The sequence below is a fragment of the Dermacentor variabilis genome, chromosome 2 (assembly GCF_050947875.1).
Source record: "Dermacentor variabilis isolate Ectoservices chromosome 2, ASM5094787v1, whole genome shotgun sequence".
In the NCBI taxonomy this organism is placed as follows: domain Eukaryota; kingdom Metazoa; phylum Arthropoda; class Arachnida; order Ixodida; family Ixodidae; genus Dermacentor; species Dermacentor variabilis.
The window spans coordinates 18,741,248-18,757,347 of NC_134569.1; the positions used below are offsets into that span (position 1 = coordinate 18,741,248).

At 44.4% G+C, this 16,100-nt stretch overlaps 1 protein-coding gene across 1 annotated transcript; it reads right to left on the reverse strand.

Annotated features, from left to right (window-relative positions):
- Positions 1–466: 466 nt before the first annotated feature.
- On the reverse strand, positions 467–16,071 carry Fsn (F-box synaptic protein). The gene is made up of 3 exons (XM_075679819.1): positions 15,298–16,071; positions 14,956–15,205; positions 467–1,271 (listed from the first exon to the last, which is right to left on the reverse strand). The coding sequence occupies exons 1-2, from the start codon at positions 15,925–15,927 to the stop codon at positions 15,020–15,022; spliced, it is 816 nt and encodes a 271-aa protein (XP_075535934.1). The 5' UTR covers positions 15,928–16,071; the 3' UTR covers positions 467–1,271; positions 14,956–15,019.
- Between the last annotated feature and the right edge of the window lie 29 nt (positions 16,072–16,100).

Consider the following 16,100-nt stretch of genomic DNA (forward strand, 5'->3'; position numbering starts at 1 on the left):
CAGAAGCTTACCGTCGCCGCCGTCGAGATGATCCAGGAGTACGAGAAATATAAAAAAAAAATTCTGTGATAGCGCATACATGTGTTGCTCGATTTCTTTGCCTCAATCTATCGAAAAGGTGAAACAGCTTATTTGCTGCGCTCAAATTTCGCATTAGGAAGTAACGTAATCGTCGGTAATTTTTTTTATAACGTTTGTACAGGCATCAAAGATTCCATGTACTGCACATATGTGCAGCACAATTTCTGCCCTCGCTGCCAAAATGGGGCTGATAATATCAAACAGATTTGAGTACAGAGTGTGATGCTGCACAACTCTGTCTCCAATGTAGTTTCATGCAAATGCAGCTTCCAAAAAATGGGATAAGAAGGGCAACATCGTTATCAGTAAGTGAATGCCAAAGCCAATGTGCCATCAGGAGCGGTGTCTTGTGGTGTGCTTTCCAGGTTGAAATAAGTGCAACAGCTGGTGAAAACCATGTTTAATAGTCTCTTTTCATACAATGCAATGACTAGACACCTCTGCTGCTGCAGGAGTTGCCTACAGCCAGAGTTGGTCGATTGAGCAAAGGAGTGCTACACAAAGACACAGGTTACAAGTACTGAAATGCCTTAGCAGTCTCGTAACTAAGCGCCAATAGCTGTGGTGATGGTCACAGTTTTTTGAAGATAAAGCATACGAAAATGCAAGACAAAGCTCTGTGCGCTGTGCATGTACAAAGTTTCTTCCCTCCTTCTTGATAGTTCCCTACAATGCTGTAAGAGCCATTCAAGACTGAAGAATGAAATGTAGGTCAGCATTAAAATTTAATTCTTGGGTTTAATGTCCCGAAACTGCACAGTGAGTCATGAGGGACACCGCAGTGGAGGGCTACAGATCAGTTTTGACCACTCGAGGTTCTCTAACGTGCATCTATATAGAAGTACATGAGCGTTCTTGCATTTTGTCACCATCAGAATGCGGATGCTGTGACCGGCAATGAAACTCGCAACCTACTGCTCGCAGCGCAACAGTATAGCTGCTGTCAGCCACCACAGACATGCCAAGTGATATGTGCCTGCCCAGGTATGGGTGATCCATAGGTTGCACAATTTAACAATGTGCTAAGCACAGTGCTAAGCACATGATGCTTCAGGTAGAATGGCTTTGCCATATTGCAGAGTCTACCTTTTTCAAGCCTACACTGATGCAACTGCAGGTACGCTGTCTTCTGGTTGACGAGGCTGTGCCTGCAGACTGACCACAGCTCTCTACCCAGGCACAGGATGCACCTGAAACAGATAACTTTCAGTTTGCCCTCAAAACACACCATATGCATGCTTAATTCTATTACTTGTTGCTTCCTTAGTCAACCCTCAGCTGTACGAAACTCTCATCAGAGTGGTCTTGTAGTGCAGTTAGCTTGTCAAATTGCAACCTCACAGCCTAAGCACAGTGAACAGTGCATTTCAGTTTATAAGAGTATGCGAAGAAATGATGTTACATACATATTTTATGTCACCCTCAGCTGAACTGCACATGCATAATAAATTATTCACCTCTGTATTTTCTCAAACCACAGTGTTGAAAGCTGAGACATGGTCTATACTTACTGTTTAATAATACAGTTATTACCCTATGTGGTTCCAGGTTAGTGTATAAAACCATATTGAGCTCTGCCAATTTGGTTTATTTTGTTGCTTCAAAAATTTTTTTTCATATGAAATCTTGGTATGTTTCTAGCTTTGCAATGAGTATCGTTTTCATTAAATCAGAAATGAAAAATACCTTATAGGCTTGTGCAATGTGCATCTTTTTTTTTTTAAGGATTTGGCCAAAAGGTTAGAGTACATCCCAGGTAGCACACAAAGTCTTGAAAACGTCGTATTATTCAACTTCTGAAACGGATTTTTGACCAAAATCGACTCATCAAAGACGTTCCAAACAAGATAGCTTAAAAACGAGCAGTGAATACGTTTTGATAACGTTGGAAGCCAGACAGCTTAAAAACGAGGGGTGAATACGTTTTGCAAACGACTCAAAACGCCACCGCCACGCCACGGCGCGTCAGCCTCTTTAGCGGCTTCTACAATATTCAACAACCCATCAACGCGATCCAACCTTGCGCAAGGTGGCGATACGGTCGTCAAATCATGTGACCAAGGTGGCCACGTGATTCGTGATGCCGGGCAGCCGGGCGAGCCGGGCATAGTCTCGTCGTCATGGCGTCGTCGCGTCACCGCACTCGCATTGTGCTGTGATGTGTTTGCGGCTGTTCTGAATGTACTCCACTGCCCTTTGCTATGTAAGTGTTGCAGTGTTTTGCTGTCCAGAAAACGATATTCTGTGATCAGTTTGGGTTGTGCGATGTGTTTGTGTGGTTTTAATTTGGAAATCAGTAGTGTTTTCAATTGTTATGTGACCAAGGCGGCCACGTTATTCGTGATGCCGGGCATAGTTGCGTTATCGCACTCGCATGGCACTATGGTCTGTTTGCGACTGTTCTGAATGTGCTGCCGCTGCCCTTTGTCAAGTAAGTGTTGCAGTGCTTTGCTGTCAAGAAAACGACATTCTGTGATTAGTTTGGGTTGTGCAATCTGTTTGAGCCGGGCATAATAGCGTTATCGCACTTGCATTGCGCTGTGGTATGATAGCGGCTGTTCTGAATGTGCTGCCGCTGCCCTTTGTCATGCCAGTGTTGCAGGGTTTTGCCGTCAAGAAAACGACGTTCTGTGATTAGTTTGGGTTGTGCGATCTGTTTGTGTAGTTTAATTTGGAAATCAGTAGTGTATTCAATTGGAGGGCGCGGAGTGGAGGGCACTAATCAGCTCTTCAAGTTCATTGTCATGTTTTGTGAGGCGCCTTTACACTGACGCTGTAATTAAGGCGTTAAGGGCAGTATAAGGACGAAAGTTAGAGGGACGAAATCGTGCCTGTGTGTCCCTAACGTCGGCATCGGCCGCTATGCGTGATCCTAACAAGAAAGCATTTTGCAGAATGCGAAGAAAGGCGGCAAAATTTCTATCTGTGCGCACCTTACCGATCGTGGCATTTTAGTCTCCCGTTTAGCAAGAGTGTTGCAAACAAAAGAACTGGTTCAAACAGGCTTTTTTTAAATTATTCAGTACTAGTGTGGTATCCCAAAAGGTTAGGTCAAGTGCTCACCCTATTTTCTTCCCTCGCGTTACAGCGCACTGACAGAATTTTGCGTGCACCATACCGTGCTTTTATCGTTTGCGCTTCAGGTTCTCGATTGTGTTTTCGCCCCCTTTACCCACGTGATGGGTATTTCATGGTCTTACCAGGTACCACATGTGTCCATATGTTGTGTCCAATATATGAAACGGCCAAATTCGATTTTATTTGACGCCTCAAATGGTAGTTATGTATTGAGTCCCTTGTAGCTTTGTGCTTGTTATCAATTTTACTATTTGGCGAATGGATACAGCATGTACGCTGCATAACTCGCTTGTGCATACTGCATACGTGAGTCGAGTATGCTCTTGGTATAAAATAACTTGTATGCTTTAGGTAGTACGATTGTTTGCAGTTTGGGAAATGTGTCGGAATGTACACTGTGCGACCTTCGCGCTTTACGGCGGCCTGCCGAGTTCGTGCGGGTACCATGTGTGCGCATGGAGTTCGCGAAGCGCTCTCGCATTTTTTTTAAATATATATATACATGTGTTCTGTTCGCGCGCTTCGCACAACAGGGCATGTCGCAGTTCTTTGTCCTTGTGCAACACATTTTCCTAGCGTACGTCTGTGCATTATTTGGTACCGGTTTCACACGGGGCTCTTTTAGCCGCTATCCAGTCCGTTACAAATCGAATTTCTCGGTCGTGATTGGCTCCTCTGCGCAAGCTACGAGAGTGAGCCAGTCGCATCGATAATTTCGATCCGGATCGGGCTTGATCGCGATCGAGAGTGGTCATGTGACACCGGTTTTACACATGGCTCCCATGGGAACACTTTAAGTTCAATGCTACTGAGTGAAGAGCAAGTACATATATATGCCAGTGGTGGTATGTGGGCAAGTCTTTCTGGTGAAGCCAATACTTGCGCATTCAAAACATTTCAACTGCCAGCGTAGTGCATCAATGTGTCTACTTCGACAAAATGGAGCACCAGTGCAGATATCTGAGCATACCTGTCCAGGTCAGCAAGTGTGTCTACATTGAAACCACTACCAGCATGTGCGGCAGTTATATTTCCAGCAGCGGGAGTGCACAATAATCAGTAGGGTGCTCTCAAGTTGTTTATTTGGACTGTGTGCCAAATATTTTTGGACGTGAAAGTGGGGGTGAATTGGTAAACATCAGTGGAACTGTGTCTGGACTTTGTGGAAAATGTTTTTGGGTGTGAAAGTGTGAGTGAACAGGCAAAGAATTTGCTCTGGGCTACATGTGTTAAACGTTTTTCTCATTCAGAGTGCTTTTTTTTTTTTTACTTTAGTAGACTGGAGATGTGCGCAAAGTGTGACATGTCAGTGTGCTAATTAGCACACTGACATGTCATGTATGACATGACATGTATTTGCTGGCTTGCAAATTATTCGTTGCAACTTTGTTTTTACCAGAGAGGTACAACTTTGCCTCTTGTAAAGGGCTTTTTAGATAAAACACTTACTATTTATTACGACCATTGCTTCCTTTGTTACACAAATGCAGCTTCCAGTGCATTCCATTTTATTTCCATGTTTATGTAAGTTTCTAATATGAGGCTTGCATATTCATTTCTCACGTTCTGGAGTGGCAAGATGCAGCATTACTGTCTCATCGTTCGCTGTACTACAGTAGTGTTCACTTGTTACACTGAATAAGTTTAAGTATTGTGTACTAATTTCACTTTATTGCTTTTTAGTTGTATGGTTATTTTTTCTCGCCATTACTTTCTCTGATATATCCTAAAGGCAATATTTCAAATTTTGCATGGCCATTTTTTTTATTTCTGTCACAGGATTGTTTTATGATGGTATGCGGTGGTATTTCTTTTTGTGCTCTTTTCAAGCTTCTAGCTGATTGGTAACATTGCTTGGAGACAGTTACCATCCGATTCATACTCTTGCATTTTTCAGTCTACTTCTTCCATTCGCTCCGATGTCACTTCTGCATAACTCTAGTCCATCTAATAGCACGTGCACTTTACTATGATAAATTAGACACTTTAGTACACTCCAGGTTTTTCTGTTCATTTTTGTATGTGTACTTGGAATTTTGTTTATGTGCTAGTGAATGTTCACTTTCGAGTTCATTACGAATCCTTTCTGCGACTTTTGTCATTATTGATGTACTTTTACTTCTATTTGCATTTCTCACGCAGTTTGTTCGAACCTTGCATAAGCATTACATTTTAATAAAGTGTTTTTGCTTTGTCACAATGTTCTCATTTCATGCACTCTTGGCATGATGGGCTTGGTCTGGCCACCTGCCAAGACGTGGCCATTTGTTCTTTGCAGGATGTCATTCCCATTGTGGTTGTAAGCATCGTAGCTTACTAAAGGCGGTATTAAGGATGTATTATTCCTAACAGGCTCATTTTCATGCGACTTGGTAGAGGATGCGCCGGCCATGCGGGGAACAGTGCTTGGCACTGCGCCATGGCTCTTACAGTCAACACCGACGCTTCTACTCATCTGGGGCGTGATTGGAGATCGTTGTTCGAAACGCCCGATCAGTTTCACCTCACGCGATTGGCCTAGGCCGTGCCAACGGGTGCGGCTGACGACGTCTGCACGGCATAGGCCAGTCGCGTGAGGCGATCGAAACTAAAAGAGTGTTTTGAACAATGATGTCTGATCGCGCCCGTCACCCGCGAAAATTAGCTTCAGATGATCGTAAACCTTTCAAGACCGCTTCTAGACCAGCTTCTTGATAACGTCCTAAAAACGTTTAGAAATTGGTTACGAATAGCTTTGGCAAAGGGATTACTTGTGTCTTTCCCAATCCTATTTCTAGACCAGCTTTTCGTATAGGTCTTGCAGACCTGTTCTAGATCGTCTCAAGAAAGTAATTAAGCCGGACATTAGCAGAGATATGCGACGTTTTCCCGCCGAAGTTCTCTCATTTGTGTCTTCTTTAACCCGTTTTTATCGTCTTGGATAAACGCTACGAAAACGTTACGTATCTCTTTTGTGCTACCTGGGATGCATCTACAGAGGTAAACATGTGAAATGTTTTTCAAGGTTTCTTCCTTAAAGGGCCTCTCACGAGGCCCCATAGCAGTTTTTCATTATACGCTGGAAGTTGTTACGTGTCCTGTAGGGAGCGTTATGCCGCAAAAATTTTTCAAATCGGCTCATTAATAGCCGAGACAGAAATATTTCAGTGCCACAAACCCGCGATTTCAGGAGGCAAGCTCCACTGCCAAGCAAGACACTCTCCACTCGCCCCGTCTAGCCTACGCAAGCGAAATACCCTCCTTGCGTTCTCCCATACCGAAGCAGGGTGTGAGACCTGGCTAGTTGGTATTCCATGCTGAAATGACTAGTGCAAGAGTGGACACAGGACACTAAAAAGGCGACAAGGGCAAACGCAAGGACTTGTGCTTGTCCTTGTCGCCTTTTTAGTGTCCCGTGTCCACTCTTGCGCTAGTCACTTCAGCTCCCATACCGGACCTCGAGCATCGCGTGACGCATACGTCACAGGCCCTGCCTTCCTTTTTTTTTTCTTATCGCTTTTTTTGCGGAGCGGTGCACTTCCGCTGACGGCATCGCATGTGAGCTGTTGCGATTGTCTCGTTTCGCGCGGTGTGCACGAGGACACCCGACTAGCGGTGTAAGTCAGTGCTACACGAATACTGATGCAGGCAAGTGTATCACAGAGCATGATTCCGTGCTGGAACATGGTAGAAAATAATATAGTACCGATGTCTGCACTTGCGACTGCACGACGTGGGAACAAGCAGACAAAACGGAAGTACATTGGTGCGAAGTAAAACAAAACATGCAGACATTCGGTTTGTGTGCTTTATTATTCCTCTAAGCTTTAATTCCTCTGTTCAAGCAACATATTACACAAATAGCAGATGTTGCCTTGAACAATTCTTGAAGTCACATGTCACCACAAGCGACGTCACATTGCAAAAACATGTATGTAGGTGCACTAGCACGCGTACGTCATCTTCCGGCTTGGAGTGCGGTGGTCGCGAGGAGAAGGGAAAACGGCGTTCAGTTCGAAATTTCAGATCCTTCCGCGGTGCGTAGCGATGTAATACTTTGCGGACACGATCATTATCGTGCAATGTATGCTTGCGCTTGTCAGCTCAAAAATGGCCAAGCTTGGTGAGGGGCCCTTTAAGAAATCTACACAATCTGGTGGTCACAAGGAAAGGGGTCATTTAACTTTTTCTTTTACATTTGTATTTTACACTTGCACATGGGTTTTTACTTTTCTGCATAGCCTCGCAAGCCATCCACGGTTACACTGCTATGTGCAAATAAATGATATTTTTCTATAAGGTTCAGATGAATGACTCCGGCAAGTGCAAGATGCATTGACTAAATGACATTAACAGTGATTTCTGTTTAACAAGACTGCCCTAGTTTGACACACTAAATTGGATTTGTGCACAGGTGAACAAAACAATGTCAATGTAACATTTGTGGGAGCATGATAGAAAAGCTTCTTCAAGTCACAAAGGTGCCTCAATTAAAATCTAAAAGCTGCTACAAACTACTAAAGATGCCAAAGAGTGAGCAACGGCATAGCACATTCCTTGGCAATTTCAAAACTTATAAGCAAGTGCTACAAGAAAATGGGAAAATCAAGCTAGCTCTTCTGCATGGTGGTTTCAAAATGTTACTGGAGCTTTAAGTGGACCAAGGTAGTCTGAAGCTGCTGTAAGAGGGTAGTGCACAAACAAAGAGCAGATTGGAATGTGGGGCCCATATCATGTGGGAGCATATGGTAGCTCGGATAGTGGTCCGACGGCAGGCATAATAGCAGTCATGGCTCTTTTTGTGGGACCTCTTGGTCCCTGATGCATCCGAAAAAGTAAAGGCTAAACCCTATGAGAGCGATTTTGTGCGCGACAGCGACGGCTTCGAGCAACGGATCAGGCCGTCGCTTGAACAGATCGCTCGGTCGTGTCGCTCGATCGCTCGATTCTGCAAATCTAGAATTCGTCACTCGTTGCCCGGAAGTGCTAAGAGCGACTAGCCAATAGTGCGAAGCCAGAACTGGTTGTACGTTACTCAAATACTACTGAATGTCATACGAAACGAGCAAATGATTGAATTTTTATATGTGCAAGAATAAAAACCTATTGCAGACCTTCATAAATATTTTAGGCTGCCTTTTACAGTAAAATACATCAACTTAAATTAATAAAGCACGAGTCACGCCAGATTTGACGCGTATTTGCTGCCCTCATGCCAGCAACACCGAGAAGGCGTCGCTCGCATGGGGTACGAACATGACAGCCATCTCCATCGCATGGCTTGTCGCTGTCGCGTGCAAGATCGCTTGCATGGGGTTTATAATTACATCGTGCTGGATGAACAGCACACTATTATGATGAGACCTACTCCCTTTCGTGCCCTGCTAACCCCTCTGTTAGGTGGCGTTAGCAGCACAATGCTTGCACCATCTCTCATAATATGCTGCAACCACAATGACTGCTGCTGGCACTTAGCTATGCAGGGAAAATGACATCAGGAGACGTGCGGGTCAAGCATCCACACAATATGCAATTGGAAATGTGCAGACCAGGGGGGGTATTCTGTAAGAGTCCACCTAGTGGACTGTCCATTTTGGCCGCTGCTGATTGGATGCAGCTGTACGAGAGGAGGAGACGAGCGGCCCTAGCCAATCAGCAGCGACCGAAATGGACCGTCCACCTAGCTCTTACAGAATACTCCCCCAGCAGTGATACATTTAATCCTCTGCAAAAGCAAGTCACAATGGTAATCTGTGTGGTTCAGTGTGCAAAAGTGAGCCTTCTGGATGCTCAAGCATATCGGGTGTTTCACATAACTTAAACCAAGCACCTTAGGCTATTGAGAGCAATGGCATATTGTTCATAGCCATAAGTGTAAAGAGTTAGCTAATTGGCTACGCTTATTTGTGGCAATTTCCTAAATATTTTTTTAGGGAATATGCTTGATTAGAAAAGTTGTAGAGCATGATCAGAAATGCTCAATAAAGTTGTTTCCATGACATTAACATTTGCGTGGTTCTTTTATCCGAGCTTCTTAAAGAAACTCCTAAATTATGAAAATATGTCACGGCCATATGTTATGACCGCCATATGTTGCCCTGTCAATTGCTCAGTGTCTAGACTACTTGAAACTCAGTGCCTAGTCTACTACATTGGCTGCTAGCCATGCCACAAACTTAAAGGGACAGTAAAGGCAAATATTAAGTCAAGCTAAAGTGATAACTTACTGCACGAGAATCACGAACAGAGCCTTAATAATCGAGAGATTGAGGTAAATGCATGACATGATTAGAGACTCCCCCAGGACACTCAAGTACTTGCCCAATGACAAAAGCACTCCTCAGTTAAATTTTGTCACTAAAAGCATTCTTATACGGTATTATAAAACAAAATACAATGCTACTTGCCTGGTTATACTTTATTTTTAGAAAAAAAGAACTCACTGACATTACCCTTGACAATGATGTATCATCATCATCATCAGCAGCAGCAGCAGCAGCCTGTTTATGTCCACTGCGGGACGAAGGCCTCTCCCTGCAATCTCCAATTACCCCTGTCCTGCGCCAACAGATTCCAACTAGCAAATTTCCTAATTTCGTCTCACCACCTAGTCCTCTACCGTCCTCTACTGCGCTTCCCTTCTTTTGGTACCCATTCTGTCGCCCTAATGGTCCAATGGTCATCTAACCTGTGCATTATATGACCTGCCCAGTGCCGTTTTTTTTCTCTTAGTGTCTATTAGAATATCATCTATACCCGTTTGCTCTCTGATCCAAACTGCTCACTTTCCGTGTCTTAAAGTTATGCCTCACATTCTTTGTTCCATCGCTCTTTGTGCGATCCTTAACTTGTTCTCAAGTTTCTTTGTCAGTCTCCAAGTCTCTGCACCATATCTCAGTACCGGTAAAATGCACTGATTGTATACTTTCCTATTCAATAATAGCGGCAAGCTCCCAGTCATGAGCTCATTATGTCTACCATATGCAATCTAAGCCATTTTTATTCTTCTGTAAATTTCCTTCTCATGGTCAGGGTTCGCTGTGATTAGTTGCCCTAGGTAAACGTACTCCTTTACAGATTCTAGAGGCTGACTTGCGATCTTGAACTTTTGTTCCCGTGCCCGGTTATTTATCATTATCTTTGTCTTCTGCATATTAATCTTCAGCCCCACTCTTACACTCTCCCTGTTAAGGTCCTCAATCATTTGTTGTAACTTATCCGCAGTGTTGTTGAATAGAACAATGTCATCGGCAAACCGAAGGTTGCTGAGGTATTTGTCGTCGATCCTTACTCCTAAACCTTCCCAGTTTAAAAGCTTGGATACTTCTTCCAAGCACGCAGTAAATAGCATTAGAGAGATTGCATCTCCTTGTCCGACCCCTTTCTTTATAGGTATCTTCCGACTTTTCTTGCGTAAAATTAACGTGGCTGTGGAATCTCTGTAGATATTTTCCAGGGTATTTACATAAGCGGTCTGTACTCCTTGATTATGCAATGCCTCTATGACTGCTGGTATCTCTACTGAATCAAATGCCTTTTCGTAATTTATGAAAGCCATATAGAGAGGCTCACTATACTCTGCGCATTTCTCGATAACCTGATTAATGACATGGCTGTGATCCATTGTAGAGTATCCCTTCCTGAAGCCAGCCTGTTTCCATGGTTGACTAAAGTCCAGTGTTGCCTTTATTCTATTGGAGGTTATTTTGGTAAATATTTTATATAATACTGGGAGTAAGCTAATGGACCTATAATTTTTCAATTCTTTAATGTCTTCCTTTTTGTGGATTAGTATAATGTTTGCATTTTTCCAATTTTCTGAGACCCTTGCAGTCGACACACACTTCGTATAAAGAACCGCCAGTTTTCCAAGCATTATGTCTCGTCCATCTTTGATTAAATCCACTGTTATGCCATCTTCTCCTGCCGCCCTTCCTCGTTTCATGTTTTTGCAAGGCCCTTCTGACCTCATCGCTAGTTATAGGAGGAGTTTCTGTATTCTGTTCATTACTGTTTCTAATTGAGGTATCCTAACTCTTCTGGGTTCTGTACAGGTCAGTATAGAATTCTTTCGCTGGTTTTACTATATCTTCGAGATTGCTGATGATATTACCCTGCTTGTCTTTCAGTGCATACATCTTGGTTTGTCCTATGCCAAGTTTCTTTCTTACTGATTTCAGGCTGCATCCATTTCTTATGGCTTTATCAGTCTTTCTCACGTTATAATTTCTAATATCACTTATTTTCGCTTTGTTGATCAGTTTTGACAGTTCCGCGAATTCTATCTTATCTCTTGACAACGATGTGAGTGGTCGAAAGGTTTCGTTCTCGCTCGACTGTGCATCGCCCGCGCTTTCATGTTTCAGTAGTTTTGTTATCACGTAGTGCTGCACTGGTTTTGCTGGCTCGCGAAACCCCCACAAACTGCAAGTAGCAGAGAATTCAACTTCTACGTGATATTGTAGGATGCAATGGTCTATGCCACTTGAACAAAAGCAGCTGCAGCGGCGAATCAACCACTCTGTCTTGGCTTGTACCGGCGTATATCGGGTGCCGTTTCACTCACAGACAGCAGCAAAGGGTGGGGATGGCGTATGCAACGTCACCACTCCCCCGGTTGGGTGGGGGGAGATTTGAATTTTTAAAAAAGTATTCGGACTCTTCAGTTGCAATTTTCTCATAAAGTCTTTTCTTGGCACGAGAAAAGCGTTGCGAGGTTTCTGGAATAGTATTTAAACAGTCAACATCGACTTAGCATTTGCCTTTAGTGTCCCTTTAACGTTTCCAAACAATAATAACACTGCCACACGGAAAATTTCACGATCTGTGGCTCACAAGGCCACTGGTGAGTGAACAAAGTGCAAGCCAGCAAGAATATGTAGGTCTGCTAGTCACGCCTCGCAAGGCATATCTTACGCGAACCAAATATGCATGGCCTACACTTCAATGCTTGTGACCAGACTGTAACTCAGTGTCATTAAGGCCCACCACAGTCCCATTTTACATGCTCGAGCATTACAGAGAACTGTCGATTTTGCATATTAAAGCAAAGATTTCTTTGCCTCTTCCCCACATTCTGCAAGTTCTGGCTGTTGTTTTTTATGATGGGTCATGACTGGTCAGCGTCAGGGCTTCACAATGCATGGCTTACAATGCGAGCACACGCTGGCTTGTAACCGTGAAGTGAAACAGTGTGTGAAGTGGATGGGTACTGAGGAGTGGTCAATTTCAACTAGAAACATGATGTGGAGCAATGCCAATATGAAGCAAAAAATGGCTTGCAATGCAAGTGAACAACATTTGCTTGTAACAATGAAGCTGGGCATCACTGATATGCAGTGATGAAACATCAGTGGAAATATACAGCACTGTTTAGAGGTACAAACAAACAATGAGAAACACCTCATGCCGGACTAGTTTGGTCCTATATAGGTTGATTATTAGAACAGATAGTGAGGGTTAAAGTTTTGGTATTATGGCCATTGTCGTTCAGTAAAAGTTCTTGAAACATCCTAAGCTCAGTCTTTGGCACTTTCAGAATACAATGTAATTAATTTTTACTGATAAAAATTGAACCAGGCTCAAGGAGACTGCATCAAAATCCATGACGTCACAGCTAGCTGGTGCAGGAATATTAAGGCAATGTCACCAGCAGTCCTTCATTTCTGCATCTTTTCTGGCTTACCAAACATCCTTTTGTGGTAAGAGTGGCTGTTTTTGTATTGTCGAAGGGTAATTTACTAACACAGCTCAAATAATTTCAGGGTGTCTACCAAGTTGATATTTCCAAATTCCCTGTGTTTTCTAGGTTTTCCCTGAGCACCATTGCGAAATTCCCTGAAAGAGCCAGAACTTTGTTTTATGTCAAGACAGATTGACACACAATTCAGATCATTCAGCTGCTAAAAAGACAAAAATATGCGATTCCAAATCAGTTTAACTGAAGCTTTCTTTAGAGTTATGACCACAGTGCTTAGCTGACGTGGACAATGAAGGATGGGTGCTTCTCCTTGTCTGCATCACCTAAGCACTATGGTCCCAATAACTGTATCAAACAAACTAGCCCAAAAGTATGTAATCCTAACCTTTTTTGGAGGTTGCAAGGAATGCTGTTCTTGTTTAATGCCCATTTGCATCATACAAGAAAGTTGGACACATTTTCACCAGGAAACATCTAGCTCAATGTAAACTTACGACACTCCAAGACTGCAGACATGTCTTGCAGAAATTAGAGCCTTGCACACACTACACATCAAACCAAATTTTTCTTAAAACAATTTTTAGCACCCATATATGACAGAATCATCTTCTGCTGCTTCCTCATCACTACACAACACCAACACACAGATTTGCATTGACAAGCAAGTGTTCACTTGTATTCCTAGCCATTTTTTGCTGTGTACTGACCCTGCTCTGCTCTGAATTTATGGGCAAAATGTGCACCACACTCCTTCATGCTCATTGCTGCTCCGCTTCACATTTAGGAGCCAGCATGTGCTCACAATGTAAACCACGCTTCACTGTGTATTGAATATGCTCCTCTTCTGCTACATGTTACCTACAAGCTTGCTTCCACACAATTTTTTGGCGTTCGAACTCGTATCTGCACTAGGGGCATTATATAATGCCTTTGGTTGCCCTGGGCCACCTCAGTCTGCATCATCTCCAAGAGTGGCTGATTGTGCAAGACAGCAGCCGAAAAGTGAGGCGAAGAGCTTTGCTTTAAAAGCGGTGCAGTGTTGGTGTGAGCCAACCAGCTAACCACCACTACAACATAGGCAATGGGAATAGCATGAGTTTTAGTCTTTTATGACCCAGCGTGCAAGACCAATCAACATTATTCAGCACCAGCCAGCACCCGCAATGTAATAGGCAAAGACAAGCTTGCTTTAATACCATTTACATTCTTACCCGAGTATATGTTGAAAAGACTATGGCAGCCAATGACAGAGCTTACCTATGGCTGCACTTTTCTCCTAGATTTTCCAGGGCCACAAGACACACAGGTGGCACACTGCACTTGCGTGGCACCACACATCCCCCCCGAGAATTAATTCAGTATGTGTAGCCAGATGTACTGCCAGTTAGCTACTATTCCCTCTTAAGCCCAAACCCCATGTGCGCAATGGTTTTGAGCGACAAAACAGGTCGTTGTGCAGACACATCACTCGTCGCCTGGCAGTACTACGAGCGACTAGCCTATAGCGCACAGTACTACGAGCGACTAGCCTATAGCGCAAAGCCGGAACCAGATGTAAATCTGTCAAGTACTATCGGTTGTTGCATGGAACATGCAAACGATTAAATTTTGATATGTGCAAGGATAAAAACCTACTGCAATACCTTCAGAAATATTCGATGCTGCTCTTTACAGTAAAACAAATCAATTTAAATTTCAATCATCAATTTCGGCATGCATTTGCTGCCCTCATACCGGCAGACGTTGCTCAAAGTCATTGCTCGCGGGTACGATTTGCAGGCAACAGCCATCTCCATCGTGTCACTTGTCGCTGTCGTGTGCACGATCACTGCATGGGTTTATACTTAGATGCCAGCAGGATGTTAGCAAAACACACACTTTGCTCACAGGAAATCAGACCTATATTCCCTTTTGCACACGAGAACATGATGATTGCCTCTCGTACAACTTTTGTGTGCAGGGAACATGAATTTTTCTGTAGTGTTTCCACAAGTTCGTGTCAAGACATTGGTACTCGATTCCTTTGATGACTGATACTAGCTACTGCATGTCTGTCCGCAGTACCACACAAATTATTAATTCAGGAAATGTACCACCACATCTAATTGCAATCTCACCCTTGCTCCAGCAGGCGAGGTATGTTTGCAGATGTCAGCTCGCAACAGATCCCTGGGGACAGCATCACCCGTCCAGCGGTCGGCCCAAATACACCATAGAGACCTCAGTGTTACCGTAGACAGCAGAGATGGCCGGGTAGAGCGTTTTGTCAGGCAGACCCCTGAAAGCCACTCCAAGGAATTGGTAGTTGCGTTCAAATGCAAGCGTATTGTCTTCGCAATCTAGGATCACTCGCAGTCGTTCGCCCACCTAGAGAAGAGATGCGTGCACGTCAGGTGCTGGCAAAAGCAGCACGCGATACGCACTGTCGGAGTGCCATGGACGTTGGACGGCACATGTACCTGGTACTTGGGTGCATTGTTGAGCAACGGGTAGTTGCCCTGGCAGTCGCCATTGTGCAGCAGGTGGTTATCAACCAGGTTCCAGCCCCAGGAGTGTGCGTTGGAGCCGAGCAAGGCCACGTAGCCGGGACACTGGAGGGGTGCCTCCCGTGTCGCGATGCCAACTACAGCGACGGTGCCGAGCGGCCCTTCCCACCAGACTTCCCAGCAGTGGCGGCCTTCGGCAAAGCCACGCTTGCCTTTGGCAGCGTCCGTACTCTGCGCCACCGGGTTTCGGTGCAATGTGAAACCGTTCGGCTTGATGTAGATATTGCGCGAGCACTCGCGCGGGTCCCACGCGTGGTAGAAGGCGCGTAACTTCGCCTTGCAGCTGGGCACACTCCACAACAGGTCAGACTTGAGTGCCGCGTCGGCCAGCTTGCGCGCGCAGTGTAGCCTCCACACGTCATTGTTTTCGTCGCTGAGCAGCGCGTGCCAGTACTTGCACACCAGTGTACAATTGCGAGCCGTGGTCAGATCCAGGTAACTGAAAATGTGCTCCATCACGTTTGGCGGCAAGTGCGGCCACTTGCCGCCGCCGCTAACAGCAGCAGCCATGACTTCCCCGCCAACACCAAACCCGCCCGTCATCCGGCGGCGGCGCCCTGCATGCGCTTAATGCAAGGATCGTAATTAACGTCTAGAGTCTTCTGGCGCGCCCATTGTTGACACACTTTTAAAAAGTATAATAGTAATAATAAAAGAAAATATCACAAAGTATGAAAAAGGACCTCCGCGCTGCAGAAGAATCCCCGTCGAAATAG